A 21,500-nucleotide genomic window follows, 5' to 3' on the forward strand; every position below is an offset into this window, starting at 1 on the left:
CCAACCTCCTGGAGTTAATCCTTCCTTCTGTTTGATACTTTATTCGATTTCATTTATTATTTGATGACTAGGTGGGTGGGTGAACTCATGAAAATGACCTTTTTTGTCCGTCACCCAGGAATCAAAGAAAGAATTCTGCCTAAGGCAGTGAACAAATTCAAATACAGTGAAATCTTAATTTACCAGAATTTGTTTTCAGGACTTCATCTGGTATATAATTCTACTGCTACTGAAGAAAGATAGTCTACATTATCAGATTAGTTTATTAGATCACACTTTAAATAGTACATGGCACTGTAAGGGAGAAAGATTAACTACAAAGCTCATAAAGCTGGGAATTATCCCTTTACTATGCATACTGCTATGTTACAATGGTAATTGTGCTGCAGACAGAGTTTTGGTTTGTTTTATTTTTTTTTTAAGGGCGACTACCTCCAGTATTCTTAGTGCTAAAGTCTGCCACATGTAATATCATGGGGAGCATGAAGTATGGAAACTGAAAGAGGATTTGTCTGTGTTAATCAGACACTGCAAGATCTACAATCAGTAAACAGGCTACTATATCTGCATGCTAGTCTCGGCCACAGGAGATTCAAATTCCCGGTAAAAATATATTATCAATTAGATATTTAATTTGATACTGACTAGGAAAAAAAGAGAGGTAATACTTATCAATGGGATGGGAGAATTATTACATTTTAATAAGAAGGAAGAGAATAGTTTCATTTTGGTGCTATTATGTTATTTTTTGATAATGGAAAGTGGATTAGTACGTCTGAATCAGATGGAGTGAGTTGTACAAGGAGGTAATGTGGAATTTGTTCTTACAGGTACAGTCATATAATTTTAAATGATTATTTGTGTTTTGTCTTATTATGGTGAGGTGATGTGTTGTGATGATTATGGGCTTCCTGTCATGCTCTTGTTTATATAGCATATATGTTTGACTTCTTTAAAAATGTTTTTTTTTAAGATGGTCAGTGAATATGGAGAAGGGAGAGATCGATTTCAAATGTATTGGCAATGTTTCCCATACGCATGGGGGCATTACAGAAAAGCTGTAGTCTGTAATAGGATATTTGTTAAAAGACATATGCATTGAGGAAGTAGAGGATAACTGGGATCTCAGGCTACAGGTGGTGGTCCATTGTGTCAGCAGAAACTTTTTATGTTCATAAGTTTGTAGGATAGTGAGGCTAGCAGTAATGTACACCTCTGTTTATTGGTAGTCATTTTGTCTTAGTTAGGAAACAGCACAGATTTTTTTTTTTTTTGTGAGGGGCCAAAGTGTTACAACTGCATATTCTGTTATCTCTTATCTGAAGTGATGCAAGATTTCTCTTTGAGGCTTTAGCCACAACTGGTAGGTCATACTCAAACTAAGCACATAATACACACTTCTTTATGGCTAAGCTGTTCTGGGGGTGGTCCACAAAGAAAGTGGATGAGTTTAAACTCTGTTGCGTTTACATGGTATTGGAAGTTGAGGGGCTGGTGTAGCCATATTCAGAGATATATAAAGTGTGTAGTCATTTCCATAGTCTTACAGTTCTTGTGTAGTATACGCCACTGCTGGAGGACAATGGCACATTTCTGTCTGGTTCTGAAAAAACATACTTTTTTGTTTTAAAGAAAATTTTGTTGAGTGTTAGCCAATGCGCAAAAGGGAAGTAGTCATCTTCTACATGCATTGTGCTAATGGAAGGGGAAATATTGATCTATACCTGACCATACAACCTGCATACGATATCATAGTGGTCTGAGGGAAGTCATAGGGAAAATGGTTGGCAGATAATGAGAATAGAAAGGGGGTGGATCCCTGGGGGCCACCATTATTGTGAATGGAGGAGAGAAAAGTAGCAGTTCTAATCTGTTATCAACGAAGTCTTTGAAACAGTTCCTTTCTTGCACTCTCATTAGTCACAAAAATAAACAAAACACCAAAAAATAATAAAAACAAAATTTCATAAATTCATAAAAATTCAGTGAAGTACTCTCCCTAGAAGAGAAAAAAAAAACAATAAATCATAGTGTCATTCAAAGGGGATCCGGTGTCTGTCAGCCTGGAATGACATGCTCGACAAGCCGCGTTGCTTCGCAAGAGACGGCTTGCACCTATCACCCCTAGGCTTTCGAATAATGGCCAAGGCTCTTGCTGCCCCCATAGTGCCTTTTTTAGGCAATGTTGAAAAGTCAAACCCACCTCCGTAAACAGCACAATTAACAAAAAACTGAGGGTTATGCTACTCAATGCCAGGAGTTTAAATCTCAAAATGCACACGCTCGAAGCACTCCTCAGTATGGAGAATGCTAACATCTATGCAGTAACTGAAACCTGGTTCAAGGCTCCAGAGAGCACCCCAGCACTACCAGGCTACAACTCATACCACACGTTTTGGCCACAGAACACGGACTGAAACACAAAAGGTGGGGGTGTATCCATATTCATCAAGGATACCTACACCTCCAGGTTAGTGGCGTAGCATGATACCTCTGAGATCATCCATGTGCAACTAACATCGGGCACATCTGCAATGCAAATTGTGGCCTGCTACAGATCACCCTCCATGACCCAGGACCAACACTCCACCTTTCCTGACACACTGGAAAACATGAAGGTCCTACCGAACACCCTGATATTGGGTGATTTCAATTACCCTACCATTCACTGGGAAAACTAGTCAAGTACAAATTCCCAGGCCCAGCGGTTCCTGGAATTCATCAACTCAAATGCCCTGGATCAGCTGGTAAACTCCCCTAAAAGAGCTGAAAACATATTGGACCTGGTCATCACCAACATGGGCAACAGGTGTTCCACACCGGAGGTTAACCCGTCACTGGTTAGATCAGACCATAAACTAATCACTCTGGATGTCCAGACCCCACCACCACCCCCAACTAAGGAAACCACAGTAAAAAAACTTTTCTAAAGCAAACTTCACCTTACTTAAGACAGAGGTGGTAAGTTTCACAGCCCCCATGCTAAAGGATAACACTGCCCAAGATGCAGAAACCTTTACAAATGCACACTATGAGCACCTACAAGGATGCATGGATCATGCCATCCCTAGTAAAACCAAGACTCACTCCTCTAACAGAAGGAAACCACTTTGGTGGACCCCTGCAATAACCAGGCTATACAATAGAAGGAAGAAACTAGTTCAGAAAAAAAGCAAATCCCAAGAAGGAAAGACATCCCTGATCAGTATCAGTAAGAAACTCAGGTCCCTCATAAAATCCTCCAAGGCTAACTTCAAAAGAAAAATAGCCAAGGATTCAAAAGATAACCACAAACCCTTCTTTAGTTATGTTAAGAATCTAAGCAGCAACTCGCAGATAGGCACTGAACTAGTGCAAAATAGCACAAAATATACTGAACCTACTGATATTGCCAACACCTTGGCAGATAGATTCAGTGCAAACTTCACCCCCCTCTCACCTCCAAAAGGGCCCACAACAAAACCGGAAAAGTGTAGTGTCCCAAAAATCACAGAAGCACAGGTAAAAACCGCCCTTTCAAAAGCCAAAAATACAGCATCAATAGGGCCAGATGGTGTCCCAGGCTGCATCTTGCATGAACTACAGAACAAACTAACCTCCCACCTAAACACGCTGTTCAACCTCAGCCTCTCCACAGGCTATGTGCCCATAGAATGGCACACAGCAATGGTTATTCCTCTCCACAAAGGAGGGGCCACAACTGACCCTGGTAACTATCGCCCCATAAGCTTGACTAGCCTGGTCTGCAAGGCTATGGAGTGCATCATCATGGAACTCATTAGCAAAGACATTGGGAACCTCCATACACTTGACCTGACCCAGTTCGGCTTTGTTAAGTGCAGATCATGCCTACTAAACCTGGTTGACTTCTTCGAGACAGTCACCAAGGCCATAGACGAGGGAAAGGTGGTTCACACAGCCTACCTTGACCTCACCAAGGCTTTCAACACCATTCCCCACTTGGGTATTACAGAAAAACTCACCAGCATAAACATAAATCCCTACATCATGAGATGGCTTGCCAAATGGCTTACAGACAGAACTCACACTGTAAGAATAGCGGGCTTCAGGTCCGACTCTAAACCAGTCACAAGTGGTGTCCCGCAAGGTTCGGTCCTGGGACCCCTACTGTTCGGCATATACTTCTCAGAAGTACAAGCAAACACAGGAGGACTATGGCTAACCAAGTTCACCGATGACTGCAAACTGGGAGCCATAATTGAGTCTCTGGCTGACACGGACATTCTCCAAAAGGGCCTTACTGAGACAGACACCTGGTGTCAAAGTCATGGCCTCAAGCATAATGCCAAAAAATGCATAGTCATCCCATTTAGGAAAAACAAAACACCCACGAATTATCACATAGGTGGCAGCCCCCTTAATACAGAAGAGGTAATAAGAGATCTGGGGACCCAAGTAGATAGTAATCTCTCCTTTGACAATTATATTGCCAAAGTAGTTAGGAAAGCCTTCTATGTGGCCCATCTAATTACTAAAGGGTTCGCCCCTCTACTCGTCACTCATTAGACCCATCATAGAGTACAATGCCCCATTTGGTATGTACCTCACAAGACACTTCCAACAGCTGGAAAGACCACAAAAGTACCTCACCAAGAGGATTACTGGCCTCAAACATATGTTCTATGCAGCCCAACTGAAAACTCTGGCTGTACTCAGTGGCATATCGGTTACTCAGAGGTGATCTCTGCCTGACTTACAAAGCCATGTCCAACTCAGAATTGATGGACATGCTCCACCTAAAGAAATCCAAGTCACTGCGAGTCACGTGCTCTAGTGAGCTAAACCTCCCCAGAACAATAAATAGCACATGCTGGAGGGATAAATTCCTGTCACAGAGACTTCCCATGCTTTGGAACAAAATTCCAAATTACATCAGGCAGAGCCCCTCGCTAACACTCTTCAAGAAAAACCTTGAAGAGTGGATGGGTAACAGAAAATACACCCCTGAGATCACTTCATTGGCTCTGCTTGACAGAGGATCAGTTAATTAATCAATGGGGCGGCGAAAGCCGGCACACTCTGGCTACGCTTATAAATGCCCTCAGGCAGATAGGCTAGTACCTACCTATGAACCTATGAACCTATAAATATTTCTTAGTTTTATCTGGAGCTTTGTTGTAGTAATCCCTGCATTGTTGCTGAAAAATGCATTACCAAACTTCATTTAAAGTGATAAAAAAGACAGAAAACAAACAAGGTTGAAAAATGGTTACACTTTACTTTGCATTATGCCAGAACTGCAAAAGTTATCATGTAGGTAAGACTGAGTGCCACTCCATAAAAGGGTTTATGAGCACCTATATATCATAGCTAAGGCTAATACTAACAATAACTTATTTAGACACGCATAGTTATGTGAAGGAGGGGATAACTATAAGTTTGCAGTTTTAGAGAAGGTGTTGAGAGACCCTTAGGGGCAGTGTTTGGGAGACAGTTATCGAATTTAAAGAACTAATATGGCATCTGAGACTTAATGCCATAGTATGACCAGGACTGAATGACCATATCTTTATACGCAGTGATTTAAAAATTGCTCTCTGCCAAATTTTAGTATAGGATGATTTTATCAAGTTAAAGTTTTAGGTGGCACAGTGGTGCAGCGGATAGTGTTGTTGCTTCACAGCAATCAATTCCCCAGTTCTATTCTCAGCTGGAGTGCCTTCTATGCGAAATCTGCATGTCCTTACTGTGTTCGCATGTGTTTCATCTGGGTGCTCAGGTTCCCTCCCACATTCCAAAGACATGCAGTAAGTGGATTAGACACTCTAAACTGACCATAGGTGTGAGTGTGCATGAGGCTGTGTGGTATGGATGAACTACTGTGGCAGGACTAGACACCCAGTGGTGTAAACCTTAGCTCTAGATGATTGTTACTGTTGAAGTGATACCCTGACCCCATGTGCAAAAATGGGAAAAAGGGAAGAGATGAAAAATACCTGCAAGCTTTGGTTTTACTTTATTTCATTTGATTTTTAATGAATTATAATTCCTATTTCATAAGTGCATAGTTATTTTCTTACTATTTTGGTACAACTCATATTGAATGTGTCATCAGTAACAGGGTTTTATACTAATTTAAAGTACTTATTATTTTCATCGTATTTATTATATGTATTTAATAGCTATGAATAATTTGAGACTTTTTAAGTGATTAGTTATCTGTTGTTGAAGACTTGTTGGTTTCCAAACTATCATTCTTTAAATCATTGTTCTAAAAATGTTTTTTAAACCTTTATCGTTAAAGTATTTATATCAAGATCACATATATTTTTATTATGGATTTTTTATTAGGGAATGCATATGTACACAAATTTATTGTAAGGGATAATTTGTGATACTGTGTTCAATTAATTTAATTCAAGTCATGTGATTGGGAATGTGTTTTGTGATTGGTTAACATCATATTTTTGCTTCAGTTTTAGTTCTGAAGAAGTCCACAGCACAGTCTCTAGGATGAAAGCACGTAACCAAAATGATATGAAAAGAATCATCATCTTATTTTGGGTGTGCTTCCTTTCACGCATCGGCCAGTTTAGGGTGTGTTTCTGGTGTCTTTCATTAACTGTTTACAGCATACACTATTTCTGTGGATTTACTAGTGTTCATATGGACAGTCAGGTGAATGCAATGAGTACTGCGGAACTGGTGGAGGATTCCATTGGTGCCTGTGGTAATACACTTACAGTGTGGATTTTGTGAAGTTATGAGGTGACATGAGTTGATGTCAGTGTTAATCAAAGGCAATAAATGTAAAATGAATGGTTTAATTTTTTATCTTAAAACTTTGGACATTGACATGCAGAACAATTTGTTATTTGATTCTTATTATGATAAGTATCAGAGTATTTTAAATAGATAGATCAGAAAGTGAAAGATATCACGGTTAAAAAAAAAAAAAAAAAAAAAAAACAGAAGAAATTGAATCATGATGAAAATGATTACAACAGCGAAAAGGCATACCAAGTTTCTAATTTTGATGAAAAAAAGTTTTTACTCAAATAAGGATTCACATAAATCAATTGAGGAGATGGACAAGGGTAAGCCAGGTCCCTCTAGTTTGGGAGAATGGTACACAGATTATTCCAGCGTCAGACAGGTCTTAGACAGTATGGAAGCCAATTGTGAATCCAACATGTTGGATGTAGAAGGCCCTTTAGAGCTTCCCCCATGAGGAGGTCTCCGCCATTAGCTCAGCACCTCCCACCCCCAAGAGGTTGACCAATATCAGGAAGGAAGGGACTATTACTACCCAAAAGGAAGAAAGGGGATCATACATACATACATACATGCATACATACACACATACACACAGAGATACACACACACACACACACACACACACACACACACACACACACACACACACACACACACACACACATGTACACACACACACAATCATCAGAAGTTTTCATTAAATCATGACCACTAAAGTCAGATTTGGCAACCTGATATAGCGAAGAAACACAATACAGTTCCTTGACTGCTGTACTTATAATAGCTTGGTGAGGTGGGAAGGAGGGGGACAGGGTTATGCAGCATTATCAACACCCACTTATTGTCCCTTTAGAGTGTGTTTCCTTCCTGGCCATCTGTAAACAATATACCTTCTAATGTTGCATTTGTTGGGTACAATTATTAATTAGTATTTGTTTTTTCTATCCAAAAGGTCTGATAATAGACGGCACAACTCTATAGTTATATGGGCCAACACAAACCACATATATTCCAAATTAAACACAAGAGGAACACTGTAGCACAGTGCCACTCACTCTAAATAGCTGTCCAATATCACTAATTCAAGGTGACTCACAGAAGTGGCTTAGTTATACCACTGCAGCAGAATGCCCTACAAATTCATTATACTCTCTTCTAAAGAGAAAACCAAACAGAAATGAATAGTTATACTCAACAAATGCAACATAAGAATCAACAAAGAAAACCTAAAGATATTTCAGCACAGATGTTTTACTAAAAAGTAATTACTGCTAAAAACAATTATTTCACTCTTAGGGTCACAGGATAGAAAACCTAGCTTATGACCTATTGACCTATTAGAAGGTTGAATGATAAAAGCCAGCTTACAGCTAATTGCTCAGATCATACAAGCTATCACACTTCCTAGCCAATTTCCCTTTTGGTGCTCAAATTAACCTATCCTATTTGGTGTTATATTGGCCTTACCCATTCCATGGTTGAGAATTGTATATTAGCCCCGATGAGAATAACTGGGATTATACCATAGATAAGTTGAGGGGACCCATAACTGGTTTAAAGCATTTTCAAAGCTCTCTCTGTCCATTATTAGTACATGGAGCAGTCCGGTGTAAATGTTCTGTTTCCCATCCATACATCTAAGTTGCTGTTGAATATGAACAGGAATAAGCTTTGTTTTATATGTTTGGGGAATCTGTTCCAGAGCACTGCTATCCACTGTGAGATAAACCTGTCCATCTAAATCTGATGTTGAAGAAGAGGTTTAGATTGCTAAAGTGAGCATTTCCTATGCCATTTGACTTGCTGATGTGCAGTAAATCCATCAGGATTGTGTCGGGGGATGCCTTATATGCTAGACACAAGTTACCTCTTAGCAGTCTATATGTCTCTGAGTATAGTGACAGGGCTCTTATCCTTTAGTAAGGTATTACTTGCGGGTATTCTAGTTGTTGCATGTGTCTGGACAGCTACATGTCTAAAGGGCCATTATACTCAAAGATTGGCTTAATGGGGGCTGAGTAACGAGACACTATGACCTCTTTAGATTTAGACATAATGCCTTAGTTTACAGGTTGTACAATATATAAGGACTTCCTTACAACAAGGGACATATGTTGGTCAAAAGTTAGGTCACTCTCTTCATAAGTTCTCAAATCCTGAGCAACTGGGTTAACTCTCAGGGCATATTCTCACTGTGGTAGCTTCCTTTTAGTAGATGATTTCCCAAAGGATACAATAATGCATTTTTTGGAATTTAGTTTCAGTCCATGATTTTGGCACCAGTTATTTATTTGGGACAAACCTTCCTGAAAGATGGCTGAGTCATTTGGGAATTCAATGTTCTTAACTTGCAGTCATCTGCAAACTTAGCTAGAGTCCTTTACTATTGGCTTCTACTTCACAGAAGTAAACACCAAATAGGAGAGGTCAATGCACAGAACCCTGGGGAACTTCACTGGTGACTAGTCTCTTCGTGGAGGTAGCTTCCCCTATTTTGATTTCCTTCATCCTATCTGCGAGTTAGTTGGCAATCCAGTGGGTGACACAGTGGTTTATTCCCACTTTATTCATCTTTTCTACTACACCTGAGTAGGGGATTTTGTCAAAAGCTTTGGCCAGGTTGAGGTATGTGGTGTGCACCATTTTGCCTTCATCCACTGTTTTGCTGACCTTTTCAAAAAAAGTCCACAAGGTTGAGTAAGCATGACATGCCATTGGCGAATCCAAACTGAGACAGGTCTAGTGTTTGGAGGTTTCCTATGTTCTTAGTTCCATGATAGGTTTTCCATAGCTTCACATATGAGGCTGGTCAGGCTCATGGGTTTGTAGAAACTTTGTATTTTTGTAGGGGGAATGACTATAGCTGTTCTCCATTCACTAGGTACAAAGCCTGTATGAAAGCTAAGGTTAAAAACTGTTTTTAGGGGTGTGGCTAAATTATGGATCATGCTGTTTGAGATGCATACAGGGATATTGTCAGGACCTATCGATGTAGTATTTCTAGCTTGTAATAGTGCTTTCAGGATTTTGTCTTGCATAACAGCTGGAGGCAAGCCAGTTTCAGCTGTATCTTGAGGGGCAGGTGGAGAGAAGAGTAAAGAAGGGTAAAGTTAGAGCTATGTTTATCAGCCGGTACATACACTGTATCTTCAGCCTCAGTGCAGGTAACTTTGTTCTAATATAGCAGCTCAAGTGCTAAATTGCCCCTGTTGCTCACTACGGAGACATGCAATCAAGTTACTGTTACTTTGTGCATATCCTTTATAGGCTATCCAGTCAACACCCTCCCATAAAAAGACTGAAACAGGATGAATGATCATTCTTTCACCAAGATGCAGCAACCCTGGACTGAAAGTAATAAAGTTTGGGTGAGTGGAGGGACATGCCTCCCACATGGGAATGCAGTAGGTCTTAGGCCCCTTGTTCTTATTAAAAAAACACTTGAAATTTTACATTCGTTTGCATTGTTCACAAGTAAAAATAACATGAAATTCTCAATAATGAAGCTTATGCTCTGTGAGCTTGTGTGGCCAGGATTTTGTGCTCCGAACTTGGTTGTTTGAAATAGACATAATGCAACCAATATAACATGGTCTACATTTCTTACAACCCATAACATTAGCATGTATTGTTTAACTAAAACAGACAGTTGCTCCATGACATTTGCAGATGCTGAGTCGCAGACTGATATGGATCAATGAGAGATTACATGCTTGGATATGGAGGAGGCTAAGCATGTCACTATCGAGTTCTGAAGTCACACCTGTTAGCATTAAATTATGCTGCCTTACAACAAATATATCCAAAGTGTTTTGCACATTTGTTGGACTGCAGGTGTGAACTCTGCATGTTGCTGGCACAGTTAAACAGCATAAACCACTATACCACTGCAAATACCCCTTATATTAGCAATAAATACATTTATTGACAGACGTGCCCGCGGTCATATTTTTTCTTCTCATTTTTTCACATCACATACCCAGGCCAAAATGGGATCTAAGAAGAAAGTGGACAAGACAATGCATCAACATTTTGTCAGGCCATGCTGTGCTATAATATGATTCCACTCTGTGGAATGCTGGCTTTCTGTAGTCTGGCATTTCAGATTTGTTACACTGGTGTTTAAGGTCATTCCCTCTCTTCCCAAAGAGACTATTAACATGCATTTAACTGATACAAATTTAATTTGTTTTACTTTAGTTTTTATTTCATTTATTTCAGCATTTCACTCATGTTAATTAGACTTTATGTCAGTCCACAATTTGAAAAGTAATTACTACAGCTTGCTAGCAAACGACTTCTTTGAGTACAGCTAACAGTGTGCTACATTGACACCCTTGCTTTAAAAACACTTTGTTTCATATCCATTGTTAATTTGTCTGTCCAGTTTGCTTTATGTCAGTGTGGCATGTCCACATTCATGTCTGCCATGTAAAATGCTACTCTCTTTGCAAATTTAATGTGTTTGATCCTAAGTGTATCATGTTGGTTGAACAGCTGCATAAATTTCATACCAGCAGTTGCACCAAAGGCGTGCTTAGATAAACAGTAGGAGCTGTCAGCCTTATGGCCTGGTGAACATCAAACCACATATGAGAGAGCAGTTTTATGATATATTTTGTTTAATAAGACCTTGTAGGACACATGTACGGTTGCTACAGCTGGGATTTTTGCTGAAGCTTGAATATCAAATTACTTGTTGCTTTTTCCTTCATCTATTTGAACATTCCCACTCTGTTATTCTTTTCTTTTTGTACAAAATGTCTGACTGAGCATTTTTAACGCAATCTAAACATCCTATTACAGATTTTTACTAATGTAGAATGTCTATGACAGAATCTACAGGGCAACACTGCAGATGGTTATAAAACATAGCTCTTGTGGCTTGATATGTTGAGTCATGAAGCTGCAACATTTTCTATAACAGACTCCTGAACAGACCGGAAAGACCTTCAGCTTCATAAGGCCTGCATAATAGGGTTTGAAACTAAATAATTTACAGAGGACAGTAGTAAAACTGGTAAGATGCTAGTTTATGTACTGTCTGTTGTATAAAACTGGTTTACAGAAAAAAAATATCTGCAGAAGGTTAGCTATGTAACGAATACGTCACATCTTTGAGGGTTTTTTTATTCATGACTTACAGTTTGATTTTGCTTGTTTTTTGTAGTGTTAGACATTTGTGGTTATATTTCACTTGGGATGTTTAATGTGTTTGCTACATACATTATGTATCATACTGCATTATGCTATGCCTGACAGTAGAAAAGGGGATGTTTAATCTGTTCTGAAATTTAGCATTAATATGTTGTTTTCATGGTTCTCACAGTATCTCCACTGGGTGTGCACCATCGTCTCATAAGGTTGGACCTCTTGAAGATATCAATGTACCCAAGGGCACATTGTCACCACTGTCACAAAGAGCTTGTTTATTGTGCAAGCATAGTAGACAATAGTATTGCCTCATGTATGATTCTAGTAGGGTATGACTCTGTGCTGGATTTGATGCAGGCTGTATGTACATGGATATTTCTAGAGGCTATAGCTATGGAGCTCTGGCAGTATGGAATGCACCTACGTAACTAAGGAAATGAAAGCAGAGGTAGTGTTGCCCACTTACTCAACTTGCAGAAGTTTCAGACGGGTAATATTACATTTAGGGGGTAAGTTGCACACAGTCCATTCTGCTGTGGCAATTTTTGTGGATACAAATGGGGCATTTCATTTTCTTTTGAACAGAGTATATCTGTTCTCTGTGATACAGTCCAGCTGCATTACAAACACAAATACAAGGGAGGCAGCTTACTGTGTCATATGTCTAAGTGGATGAACAGAGAGTATGAAAACATAAAAAATTACCTGTCAACCCTGTCAGTATTGCCAATAGCACCTGTGGACTATATCTGAACTGTCATGACACCTTGTGTTCGTACTTTTGAACTAAGACTACATTACATCTTCCACTGTTTCTTCAAAACTCATTACATGTTACATACCACTGTGTGAAGTTTGTAAAGTGAATGTGCATAATTACACACCAGGCTTTATCATTTGCCACCTTCAAAAGTTAATAAAAACTTGAAAGCAACCTGTATATTTTAAGGTGGGATAATAATTCTGATAAAGCTAATGGTTAGCTAAGTGCTTTCTAGATTCTACATTTCTGGTCTATTCAATACTATCAGTATCTAAAGGAGAACTGTACAGATTTGCATGCAGTTCAATATGGCTTAGGTTCCTTTTGAAGTTAATGGACTTTCTGCCCATTAACAATATTGAAATCTAAGGATTAAGTAACTGCTTCCATGTTAATTAGAAGATTTGTTAATATTTGTTGAACTTGTTTTGAAAGTGATCACCATTGACTAGTATAGAGCATGTCCTTTTGTTCTGATTTGTTCCATGTCACAAAATGACTGTGTGAATCACTGCTTCATCAGTTTATACAAAGTTTTAGAGGTGTAGAAGCACACAACTCTATTTTGCATCTCACAAAAGGAGCATTATCATTCCATGTTATTGAAATTGTGCTTGATAACAACAGTGTCCCAGCAAGAATCTTTGACTAGCTACATGTAGTCTATAGTAAACCTGAATTCTGCTGAGGAATTGTTTCTCTGATATACAGTTTAGGTTTTAAGTACAAAACAAGAGAGCATGAAAGAAAAGAAAAAAGAAAAGGAATCTCTATTAGATCATTAAGTAATATTGCTTACTTTCCAAAGTTTACGAAGGAGTACAAACAGTCTGAACAGGAAAATAAACAGAAAAGCAAATAAAAAAAAATATTGAATAAAAGTATACCTGTTCCAAGAAAAAGCACCTCATAGCGTCCATCAACAGCATCTACTAAATCGACTGCTATTGTAGTAAACTTGTAGTCCACATTCGTCCGTACCACTAAGGGACGCCTATTTATAGGATAAACTGAGTTATACATCAATGGATGTGTGCGGATGAAGTTAACTACTTCATCTGAAAAGTCTTTTGTGGTTCGAATTCCTGGAGTAAATGTTCCTCCTGGACACTAGAAAAAACAAACAGACAAACCAAGGCTCACTGTGCAGTATATCTGCAGGCTGCTTATCCTTCTGCGCAGTACTTTCTCCTAGCATCAGTTATAATAAAGCATAATTCTAGTGTACAGCAGACATGCAGATTTACTCTTTGAATCAAAAATGATTAATGATATGCTTACTGTTCCTGGCCGGGGGTATGGCATTTTCCCTGCATATGGTGTCCACTGGTAGTTGTGTCCCTCTTTATGGGCGAAGGGCCCATTGAAGACAGTTCGGATGTCAGCCATGGAGTAAACACACACAGCAGATCCCTTGAACACAGAACTGTACGGTGTATAATTAAGACAAAGATGTAACATGCTGGTTTGGTTTCATATCCATAAAGAAAACTATTCTGACTGTCTTCTACAAGGTTAACAAACAATCATGCTACAAGAAGCACTCTACACATTCACATTAATATTAGCAGGACTGTTATACATTTTACATGTTTAGAGATGAATTTCTCTGTATTTTCAGTCTAGATGAAAACACTGTGATACAGTATATACATACTTCTGCATAACAAACTCCGAATGAGCAGGGTTAGTGTTACGGAGCAAATCATTCCACAGGAATGTTAATGACCAGGGTTCATTGATGGATTCCTGAAGGCCTGATGTGAGGGAAAAAGTGAGCTCTTGGTTCTTCATTGTCTAGTAATGGAGATTAAGAACATGGTAGGTTAATAGCTTCCACAGCAGTTGAGGCATTTGCTGAAGTTCATTTGTTGTTTGCAGAAAGCTGAAGTAACTGCACAGTCATGAGTTCTAGTAAGTAAAACCATCAAGGGGTTTTCATCACTGGCTAGATGACATATGCAGATGCAGTGTCAGTGGATGACTTTGTCCAACCAAGGCCAGCTTTGACACTGATCCTCATTTTCCCACTTCAGTAATAACCAAGAAGCCTACTATCATGAAAGGAAGGTGGCCATCCCATGCCATGCCACAGTGAAAACCAGGCACTCCAGGAAGTGGTGGGGTTCATCCTGAGGGGGATGCAGGTCACAGCATAAGGGGATATTATTCTAATACATAAAGAAGGCCAGTATTTTACCAGTTCAGAGGCACAAATGGAATAAAAAATAATCAAAACCGGTGTCTTAGACAGTGATATTTATCAAACTGTAAAACAAAATAAAAAAAAATTCCACTTCACTAAATGAAATTGGCACTTTAATCTCAATTACATGTAGACTTCTTCAAATACTGAAAACATTAAAATCCAAACTTTTTAAGTACTGCCAAGATGAAATATGAAACTAATGGTTAAAGATCTCTTTCTATCTAGATCAATGCAACATTTAGACTTACAGTACAGGAATTTAAAGAACATAAAGATGGATTGCTTACACATACTCAGAATACCTACACAAAATCTAACAACACTGCCCCACTTCACTCTTCTTTAAATAATGCCTTCCACCCCATGACTCCTCATACTTCTCCTTAAATGTCTGAACTACTTTACTTACCCCCCTTCACACCCCATCTATCCTTTCCCCTCCTTCAAACTTGAATCACTCTTCTATTTCTTTAACTCACATTCTCTCTCTGTCCAGAGTATACTCCAAGCTTAAACCCAGCTATAACTGCTGTTGTACATTTTGTAAATAGCTACAGTACAGGTGAATACTGTATTGTTATAACTGCATTATTACTGTTGATTTTATATAGCATACTCACTTGTCTATACTGTCTTTGTAAATATGTCATCTGACTGTATACATATTAGTTGTTTTGCCAATTGTATCTCAGGGTTAAATCTGAAAAAGGCTAAAGTGGATCAATGTTCTTCCCTGCTTAACAAATAAATAAAACTAAAAAATTAACTGTGCATTGCATTAATCAGCTTCTGCTTTTCACTGATTAATTGACTGTATTCATTTTAAATACATAAACACACCTCTTTTCAGGACCAATACGTGGATGAGTGACTTGCACATTGTGAGCGTGTGAGCGTGTGTGTGTGTACGGTTTCACTTCATATACTCGAATTGCTGAAATATCGAATTTCAGCAGTTTGAGCATATAAAGTCAAAACCATCAAAACACCGACACCTCACAAACACAAACTCACAACAGTGAACACAGAATACAACACAAAACACACACACCATAACACCCACTTAACAAAACACTGAAATACAACACCACACAAACACACACCTACACTACACAAATGCAGGGGGGCAAGCCCCCCTGCACCCCCACCTCCCCTACTTATATATACTAACTCCGAGATCGCACAATCAGTAAAATAAAAAAAAACACACACACACAGCCAAAACACATATTCATACCTCCACCTCCCTACCTTAACCCACTCGTACACATTACAAAAACATTCACACACACTCACTAACCTTACACTGCAGACACCATCCCATCCAAAAACTGCCGTACAATCACGGAAATGCATAACCGTGAATTCGACATAGTCCCATTCACGATTATGCACTTTCGTGATTCTGAGGTTTCGGCTTCATGGACACGAATTGTTGAAATTTGATATTTTAGCAATTCGAGTTTATGAAGTGAAACCGTGTGCACGCATGCGTGTGTGCATGCATGCGTGTGTGTGCATGTGTGTGTGTGTGTGTGTGTGTGTGTGTGTGTGTGTGTGTGTGTGTGCACGCATGAGTGTATGTGTGTATGTGAATGCATGGGTAATATTTGTCTTATATTTCTTGTCTATTTCTTGTCAGTTCCTCATAAAAGTTGTGGTTTTCTTGCAAATTTTTGTGGACAGCAGTCACTAAATGATGACAGCTATGAGAGTTTCAAAAGTCATGTCCTTCAGAAAATGCTTGCTAAAGTGACATTTTTTATTGTAGTACATTTCCAAGTATGTAAGAACAATATGTCCCTTCTTATGGGTCACTGTCTCTGATTCTTGATCTAAGACTGCTACAGAGAGGGCAGACGGAAGTTACAGTGGATTGCATTGTATGGTTCTGACAGCAGGAAGCTGAAATACATTTATGGGATATTACTTATGCATTTATTCATTTATTTGATCACAAGCAGATGTCTGAGATATGCACAGTCATACTAGTGGCTGTAATTGATGGTTACATCTGAGTGTGTTTGTGTGTGTGTGTGTGTGTGTGTGTGTGTGTGTGTGTGTGTGTGTGTGTGTGTGTGTGTGTGTGTGTGTGTGTGTGTGTGTGTGTGTCTGAGTATGTGTACAGGGAGTAGTGCTGACATTGCCCTAAAGCAATGGTGCTAAAATGAAGACAGAGTGCCTCAGCCACAGTTCTGAGATTATTTTGAAGAGATCTGTATGAGTTTGTTTGGACAAGTATCTAATACTATAAGAGAATTCCACATCTGGCTGCTTCTGCCTACTGCTGCTGTCACATGAAGTCTATTGCTGACCTATGGCTGCTTGCATGCATACAAGACAAAATCTTGTCATCTGCATTATATGAATGTAAACACTGTTTTAACAGATCTTTCCTTATGAAAACTCTCACTCTGGCATTGTTATGCTTTTCTGTGTCAGATTTCAAATGACTGAAATCTTCTTCTTCTTCTTCTTTCGGCTGCTTCCGTTAGGGGTCGCCACAGCAGACCAACTGTTTCCATTTCTTCCTGTCCTCTGCATTTTGCTCTGTCACACAAACTACCTGCATGTCCTCTCTCACCACATCCATAAACCTTATCTTAGGCCTCCCTCTTTTCCTGTTACCTGGCAGCTTCATCCTTAGCATCTTTTTCCCAATATACTCTGCATCCCTCCTCAGCACATGTCCAAACCAACGTAATCTTGCCTCTCTGGCTTTGTCTCCAAACCTTCCAACCTGGGCTGACCCTGTAATATACTTATTCCTAATCCTGTCCATCCTCGTCACACCCAGTGCAAATCTTAACATCTTCAACTCTGCCACGTCAAGCTCTGACTCCTGCCTTTTTGTCAATGCCACCGTCTCCAACCCATATAACATAGCTGGTCTCACTACCCTCTTGTAGACCTTCCCTTTCACTCTTACTGGTACTAGTCTGTAACAAATCACTCCTGACACTCTTCTTCACCCACTCCATCCTGCCTCTACTCTCTTCTTCACCTCTCTTCCACACTCACCATTACTCTGAACTGTTGATCCCAAGTACTTAAACTCATCCACCTTCGCCACCTCTACTTCCTGCATCCTCACCATTCTATCCTCCCTCTCATTCACACACATATATTCTGTCTTAGTCCTGCTGACTTTCATTCCTCTTCTCTCTAAAGCATATCTCCACCTCTCCAGGGTCTCCTCCACTTGTTCCCTACTCTCACTACAGATCACAATGTCATCTGCAAACATCGTAGTCCACGGGGACTCCTGTCTGATCTCGTCTGTCAACCTGTCCATCACCATTGCAAATAAGAAAGGGCTCAGAGCTGATCCATGATGTAATCCCACTTCCACCATAAACACATCTGTCACTCCCATCACAGACCTCACCACTGTCACACTACCCTCGTACATATCCTGTACCACTCTTACATACTTCTCTGACACTCCTGACTTCCTCATACAATACCACAACTCCTCTCTAGGCACCCTGTCATATGCTTTCTCTAAATCCACAAAGACACAATGCAACTCCTCCTGACCTTCTCTGTACTTCTCCATCAACACTCTCAGAGCAAACATCGCATCTGTAGTGCTCTTTCCTGGCATGAAACCATACTGCTGATCACTAATCATCACCTCCCTTCTTAACCTAGCTTCCACTACTCTTTCCCATAACTTCATGCTGTGACTGATCAGTTTAATCCCTCTGTAGTTACTACAGCTCTGCACATCACCCTTATTCTTAAAAATCGGTACCAAAACACTTTTTCTCTATTCCTCAGGCATCCTCTCACTTTCCAAGATTTCATTAAACAATCTAGTTAAAAACTCCACTGCCATTTCACCTAAACACCTCTATGCTTCCACAGGTATGTCATCTGGACCAACAGCCTTTCCGTTCTTCATCCTCTTCATAGCTATCCTTACTTCCTCCATAATCCACTGCACTTCATGATTCACTATCCGCACATCATCCAACCTTCTCTCCCTCTCATTTTCTTCATTCATCAACCCCTCAAAGTACTCTTTCCATCTGCTCAACACACTCTCCTCACTTGTGAGTATGTTTCCCTCATTATCCTTTATCACCCTTACCTGCTGCACATCTTTACTAGCTCAGTCCCTCTGTCTAGCCAATCGGTACAGGTCCTTTTCTCCCTCCCTTAGTGTCCAACCTTTTATAAAACTCGTCATACGCCTTATCCTTAGCCTTCACCACCTCTTTCTTTGCCATGCACCTTATCTCCTTATACTCTTGTCTACTTTCTTCATCTCTTTGACAATCCCACTTCTTCTTCGCCAACCTCTTTCTTTGTATACTCTCCTGTACTTCTTCATTCCACCACCAGGTCTCCTTGTCCTCCTTCCTCTTTCCAGATGTCACACCAAGCACCTTTCTAGCCATCTCTCTTACTAGCTCTGCTGTAGTTACCCAGCTATTCAGTAACTCTTCACTGCCACCCAGTGCCTGTCTTAACTCTTCTCTGAACATCACCTCACAATTACCCTTTTTCAATTTCCACCATTTGATCCTTGGTGCTGCCCTCACACTCATCCTCCTCTTCTTGATCACCAATGTCATCCTACAAACCACCATCCTATGCTGCCTAACTACACTTTCCCCTGCCACCACTTTACAGTCTCCAATCTCCTTCAGACTGGCCCTTCTACACAAGATATAATCCACCTGTGTGCATCTTCCTCCACTTTTGTATGTCACCCTATGCTCCTCCCTCTTGTTAAAATATGTATTCAACACAGCCATGTCCATCCTTTTCACAAAATCCACTACCATCTGCCCTTCTGCATTCCTTTGTTTAACACCATACCTACTCATCACTTCCTCATCCCCTCTGTTCCCTTCACCAACATGCCCATTGAAATCTGCTCCATTCACCAGTCTCTCACCCTTGGGTACAGTCATCACCACTTCATCCAACTCACTCCAAAATGTTTCTTTCTCATCCATTACACACCCAACTTGTGGAGCATATGCACTAACAACATTCATCATTACACCATCAATTTCCAGCTTCATAAACATCAATCTATCCGACACTCTTTTCACCTCCAAAACACTCTTAGCATACTGTTCCTTTATGATAATGCCTACGCCATTTCTCCTCCCATCCACACCATGATAAAACCATTTGAAACCACCTCCAATACACCTTGCCTTGCTCCCCTTCCATCTGGTCTCTTGCACACACAATATACCAACCTTCCTTCAGTCCATCATATCAGCTAGCTCTCTCCCTATACCAGTCATACTGCCAACATTCAAAGTTCTGACCCTCACTATCACAGTCCTAGCCTTTACCTGCCTTCAGGCATGCCTTCACCCTCTTCTCCTCCTTCGGCCAACAGTAGCCCAATTTCTGCCAGCACGCTGTTGGCCAACAGTACTGGTGGCGGTCGTTTTTAACCCAGGCCTCGACCGATCCGGTATGTATTTCTGTACTGTTGTCTGCATGTATGATTTGGCAAAATTTTACACCGGATGCCCTTCCTGACACAACCCTCCCCATTTATCCGGGCTTGGGACCGGCACAAAGAAATGCACTGGCTTGTGCATCCCCAGTGGCTGGGTTTTCAAATGACTGACTGAAATCAATGGTAAAAACTGGAGAATCCATATTTCATATACAATAAAAACTCATTTCTTATACTTCTTTCTGTTAGTATTTGAAAAGAGATTTTAACTCGGCAATATAATAAGATTATGATTTTTTGCTACAGATTTAATTCTACAACAACCCATGAGCTGCAGGTATAATTTGGTACATACAAGGTATAGTCACATCTTGATTCATCATTAAAGAGCAAATATTTTCATTATTTTTTTCATATTTGCTTTTGTCAAAAAGTAAGAGTTCTCAAAAAACACCATCTACTACAGTGCACAAATGTAGCTTGCTGCTCTTTTATTTACTTTGCATTTATTTAACTGTAACATAAATGTGTTTACTGAAGCTTCTACAAATATGCATTGAACAAATAAACACATTATACTAATTCTGCTAATTAAATTATGACTGACCCATATAGCAAACCAAGAAATCAGCTACATGTTAATTTTTTACAGTGCCATACGGATGCATTATTCTGGTACAGCTATGTAGCTGTGTATCTGTCAGCAGCACATGGGTCCTAATTTTATGGGTTGTAACTGTTAAGAAGACGTATATACATTCTTGTCCTACCCTGCAGTGGCTCGAATTTATTCATGACAAATTTTAAGTGCTATGATTTTGGACCGTCTTCTATGATATTTGATGCTCCCCTACCATGACTTTGAAAGATGTGAGTTTGAGAGGTACAATCTTAATTAATCAATTCAAGTCTTGAGCCAAAATCAAGGTTCGGCATGACCTTTTTTTCCCCTAAATAATGCATTTTCAGCAACGCTACCACTGAGCCCAGTTTCTTTCTTTAATTTTTTTCTTTTGTTTTTTTTGTGCTAGTAGTGTTGTCCAGTTGTACTAGCTATATGTACATCAATGCTACATGTTGACATTATATTATCCCACATCCCATCTTACTGTTATTTATTCATTAACTCAGTCAACTCTTTGTCACCACAAGGACATTAGAATGCTAGGCCTATCTCTCAAATAAATGATCTTTAATTTAAT

The 21,500-nt window shown here is 39.7% G+C and overlaps 1 protein-coding gene across 3 annotated transcripts in view; it reads right to left on the minus strand.

Annotated features, from left to right (window-relative positions):
* LOC122808957 (semaphorin-3F-like) overlaps window positions 1–21,500 on the minus strand; it is a 961,051-nt gene that overhangs the window by 82,613 nt on the left and 856,938 nt on the right. For all 3 annotated transcript variants that reach the window (XM_044080116.1, XM_044080115.1, XM_044080117.1), the window contains 2 exons: window positions 13,937–14,081; window positions 13,543–13,765 (listed from right to left, as the gene is read on the minus strand). In XM_044080116.1, the coding sequence (XP_043936051.1) occupies window positions 13,543–13,765; window positions 13,937–14,081 (368 nt within the window). The remainder of the gene's footprint in view (window positions 1–13,542; window positions 13,766–13,936; window positions 14,082–21,500) is intronic.

The sequence above is a fragment of the Protopterus annectens genome, chromosome 8.part0 (genome assembly GCF_019279795.1).
Source record: "Protopterus annectens isolate FY-2018-M chromosome 8.part0, PAN1.0, whole genome shotgun sequence".
NCBI classification, from domain to species: Eukaryota; Metazoa; Chordata; order Ceratodontiformes; family Protopteridae; genus Protopterus; species Protopterus annectens.